At 37.5% G+C, this 5,016-nt stretch overlaps 1 protein-coding gene across 1 annotated transcript; it reads right to left on the minus strand.

The window, feature by feature from the left end:
- Positions 1-2,339: 2,339 nt before the first annotated feature.
- Positions 2,340-4,349, minus strand: bdkrb1 (bradykinin receptor B1). The gene is made up of 2 exons (XM_077238154.1): positions 4,270-4,349; positions 2,340-3,464 (listed from the first exon to the last, which is right to left on the minus strand). Exon 2 carries the CDS (start codon positions 3,443-3,445, stop codon positions 2,393-2,395), a length of 1,053 nt encoding a protein of 350 aa, XP_077094269.1. The 5' UTR covers positions 3,446-3,464; positions 4,270-4,349; the 3' UTR covers positions 2,340-2,392.
- Positions 4,350-5,016: the final 667 nt, after the last annotated feature.

The following is a 5,016-nucleotide window of genomic DNA, read 5'->3' on the forward strand; positions in this document are numbered from 1 at the left end:
TGAACAATTGCAACAGGTATCATTTTTTTTGTATTTTAAAATCGGCCTGTTGAAAATGTGTGAAAAATGTTCTTATACTTCATTGACCCATTTACAGGCACGGTCGCTTTCTTTCTTTACTTCTTTCTTTTCAGCAGGTGTTCTCTTTTCCGGTGTTGTTTTCGACCTCCTAGCTCTTGAGGTTAACCGAGGAATTGGAATCTTTTCCGCCATCACTCTTCGTTACTGCGCGTACTTCAGGCGTGTGCATGTGATTGTAACGTGCGCGAGGGTTGGCGTGTGCACGAGCTGTGATTGACAGTCAGATCTCACACCCCCCTGCGCTGATTGGACCCGATGATCCGGGACGGGTGGATTTTTGCAAAACAAATAACACGCTCCAGGTGGAGTTAGAAGCTCTGGGTTTTTCCTAAAACCACTTTATTTATGTTGTTCTGTCGGATTATATATTAAATGTATACTCATTTCAAACAAATTCCCTTCAAATCATGTTACTTTTCTAATGATGTTAAATGTCACACTCTGCTGTTTTATCAAATGTGTGTGAATGTTGTGACATTGCTGTTTCGATAATTAGATAAAGGAGTTTACCTCTTAGTGCTTTTTGTTCAAAGTTGCATCAAAGCTGAAGAGATGGTTTGATTAAGCGCATCTGTGCTCAGCATTGTTTATCTAAAGCATCTTCCTCTAAACCAGCTCTTCCTGTTTATATTACAAGCTCTGCCCATTAACCTCAAGGGAAAAAGCACAATTAAAATATTTACCAAATAGTTTATTGGAAAAAAGTATTTATCATTGCTGAAAGGTACTGCTGTAAACACTTGTAAGCATAACCTTATCAAATATTTAGAAACGTGAAAATGTGTTGCCACTTACACTAACAATTTGAAGCTGATGTGTTGATAGAGAATGACAGTAATTCACTTTGCACGGCACAACATTATTCGAAAACCAGCAAATGCATATAGAACATGCTGATGTACAGGACAGACATCAGAGCTCTGACTTTCTACAGCAAATGCATCATATACAAGAACACCATCTTTGGTTAAAATTGTATGCATCCTTTGAGAAGACAATACCAGAATGCATTGCAACAAGCTCAGAATGAGTCGAGAAATTTTGATCATAAATTTATTTTTTACAATACTAAAAAACGCAGATAAAAATTATGATATAAATAATATATTGTTGAAATTTATTGCATTTTTTTATTTTTTTTGCTGGTCTATGCAAACCTGCTTGGTAAATGAATGTTTCATTTTTTTCTCTCACCATATACAGTAAGTGCTGTGTTTTTGTCCAGTTAAAAAAGGACGTGCATCCTGTGTAATGTGAATGTCCCCTTAGAAGCAGTTTACGTAGGCAGTACACAGGTTTTTGAGAACAGATGTAGTTAAAGGGGCATTCGGCAACTCTAGCCATTTCTTCTCTGATTTTCACTTTTGTTGTCGCATGTTTTCTCAGCGAGCTCCCCCTACAGCTGTGAGGTGTATATTTCACAACACTGTCGTAAAAAAACTGACTTGCGGCCCCTCCTCCCGCTTTCTATCGCTGCTCATGTGCATTTAATATTATCGGAGCCGGACAACTTTATCGTGTGGAGTTTGTCTACCGAGGTGGGTAATACATCACACACATTGAGGGAGGCGTGTGTGTTTATGTCGAATTGCCATAAAGCAGTTTGTGTTTCTCGCTCGTTCTCGCTTCTCACGAGACTTCCTATTTCCAACTTCCCCGGACGTTAATCCTCATGTTGCAAGGTTGGTTTTCCGACTGGGAATGCTGGGGGGAGCAGGGAAAGTCACCATTCTCACCAGAACAGGTTATTAAACCATCCAAATGATTTCTAAATGGTTTTATTAAGTTGAAATAGTTACCAAGTTCCCCTTTAACACAATGTTGGCTAAATTCAAGCCAGAATGACTTTCTACAATGTTGTTCATTTAAACTTGGGTTATTCTTGCCTCATGTTAAGACACATTGTTTTCCTTTAGAATTAATTTTGGAGCCTGTATAATCTTCATAATTCTGGGTTCCCACAGTCATGGGAAATCTGTGAATTTTAAAAGTGTGATTATTGTTAATTGAAATGTATCAAATTAATTAAATCGGTTAAGGAAGGATAATATCTAAAATCATCTTGTGAAATCAGTGAAAAAAAATAGGCTACTCTATACACAAACATACATTTTTTAGATATGGCATTTTATATATGCGTGCACACGCACATATATATATATATATATATATATAGCTATATATGTATAATGCCATATCTAATAAATTGTTTGGTCAAGAAGAGTGGGAGCCAAATTTGCAACAATATTGAAGCCACTTCGTGCATTGATAGATCATGGCTGTGTTGTAAAAATCCCAAACTAGTCTTTCTCTAGTCTAACACAACAGGCTTGATTTGATTGACTGTTGTTGTAGATGTTAAAACCGTTGGCTGTAGAGCAGTCACATCCGAGGAGTGTTTTCTTCTGTTGTAGATGCTGCTGACTTTCCTCTTGAAATAGTTTCCAGAGCAAACGTAGAGCGCCGGATTCAGGCAGCTGTTTGAGAGCGCCAGGTATACGGAAAACTGGTGTCCAATATTCAGAAAGTGGTTCCACTCATCCTCATCCAAAACTTTTAGATCACAGAGTAGATCAATGAAAGTTACGAAGTGAAACGGACCCCAGCAGACGAGGAAGAACAGGGTGACGGCGCACACCAGGATTGTTGCCTTCCTGTCGTTTCTGTCTTCACAATTAACGTTGTCTCTCCTTCGCTTCAAGGCTCGGACGATATTGAAACAGCAGAATGTGATGATCAGGAACGGCAGAGCAAAGCCCACCAGGTTCAGCTGCATAAAATGAGCCACTCTCCAACTTCTGCTGGGATAATCCAGTGTGCATTCGACGGCTCGGTGAGCCGGAATATCTTCCAGTTTTCGCATCAAGGCAGTCGGGAAACCCATTCCCACACCAAACAGCCAAAGAACAACACAAATGAGCTTAGCGTAGCGTTTCCGCCGCAGCCATCGAGCCTTCATGGTCAAGACGAGCGCAAGGTAGCGGTCCACGTTCACCATGACCAGCATGTAGATGCTGGTGTACATGTTGACGTTGATGGACAGGTTGACGACTTTGCACATGAATTCCCCATAAGACCACATGAAATAGTTAAGGATGTTCATGGCCCAAAAAGGCAGACAGACCAGGAGAATAAGGTCAGCCAGTGCCAGATTTCCAAGGTAGATCTCAGGGACTGACCATCGGCTTCCCTGGAGCAAGAACACCAGCAATACGAAAGAATTTCCCAGAATTCCTGTCAAGCACACGATGAAGATGTACGGTGGAATAATGGAGTAGACTAGTTGCCATTCTGTTGAGTTGAAAAAATCCATATATGATGGAGTGACGGATACATTTGGAGGCTGAAGTGTCGCCATCGACATGAACTTTTCTGACTGAATCCTAGAAGATAAAAGATCTGCTGAACTCACTGCATAAGACAGATCTCAATTTTCTGTCATTTCAACAATTTAAAAAAAAATCTTTATTGTTGAATCTCATATAACTTAAAAAAAATCTTTAAGGAAAACATACTCCTGATGTTCATTAGTTAAATTCTAGTTTAATGTGTCTTTCTGTAGTTATGAACTGACATTACACTGAAATGTATTGGTGTAGGATTTACTCATTTCACTCAAATAATTGCTAAGAAATGGCAAGTAACCCATTGAATTAAATATGAAATTAAGTTGAAAGACTGAAGTAGTATGTTCTTGTAAAACATGCTCTAATAATCATTATTTATCATTTTTACAGTGTAGAAATTTGGTTTCTTATAGATTTTTGTCCTTCAAATTCATATTTGCATGTTCTCAGGTATACACAAATAAAATATTTTATCTTTTTTTAGCAAGTGATTTATTTGTATTGTTTTTAATTCGAAATTATTTATTTTAATTTGACATTTGTATGATTTAGTCAACTATTAGCTTTTTTTTTTAAATCAGCACTTAAATCCCAAATTGTGATTTATTATTTCATAAAATGCACAGACAATTTACAAGCAAAACATTTCATGAAAGTTTGTTTTTGTTTGAAATCAAACAAAATATCTTAATTGAAAATGCATTGAAGAAAAGCATTGTGTCTGTGCCTGATCTAATGCAATGATGTTCATTGTTCACATAGCCTAATTGTGCGACAAAATCATCCAAGTAATTTTTGAACTCACTTTGAATCATAAATAATTGACTTTGACTTTACTTACCTTTACAGCAGGAGTAGTTTTCTTTGCGAGTGTTTTTCCGGTGGACTGATATTCCTCACTTGATCCTCCCGATCTGGTTCTCGGTGAAGGAATGTTCAGTAAGAGACGGAGAACAGCTCTGTCTATACGAACACATTCCTCCACAGCCATCGAGCTCCTGAGGCAGAATCTGTTTATACTTCAGACTGAGCACACGAACACTATTAACACACTGAAGAGAGATAGATGAAGACTTCAGAGAAATGCAAACACAACGTCTGTGGGCCGAAACTCTGGATATTGTGCTTGATTTATTTGCGGATTGGTTTGTTTCCTTATTAGAAAATATTACATACTTCACATAATTCTAATAGAAAATATAACACTAAAATGACACAAAGTTTGGCAGTTGCGATGTCAAGCAGTGTTACGTTATTCAAATCTATTTTTATACATGCAGTTTTAAAAGATCAAATTACAGTTTTTCTCAGTCGCTTTGGTGCATTTCTCACATCACTATTTACATTTGCACAACAGTTAGTTCAACCTCCACAACATTTAGTCATTTGTGCACATCATAGTAGCAGTTTCTCATTCCTTCCAACAAATTGCAAATGCTTTTGGACATTTCATACAACTCTCTGCTGTTTTATAACATTATCATTTGCTTACGTCATGTCAGTCAAAATTAACTATACTTGTGAATGCTGAATAGTCATTCCATATAAAACTAATAGTTCTCATTTCATTGCTTGAGCCATCACATAA

Source organism: Siphateles boraxobius, unplaced genomic scaffold (assembly GCF_051911475.1).
Source record: "Siphateles boraxobius isolate OS27281-9 unplaced genomic scaffold, OSU_SipBor_1 22, whole genome shotgun sequence".
In the NCBI taxonomy this organism is placed as follows: Eukaryota; Metazoa; Chordata; class Actinopteri; order Cypriniformes; family Leuciscidae; genus Siphateles; species Siphateles boraxobius.

Excerpts from the sequence above, each read along its gene's own strand:
- bdkrb1 (XM_077238154.1), bottom strand. The coding sequence starts at position 3,445 with ATGTCGATGGCGACACTTCAGCCTCCAAATGTATCCGTCACTCCATCA.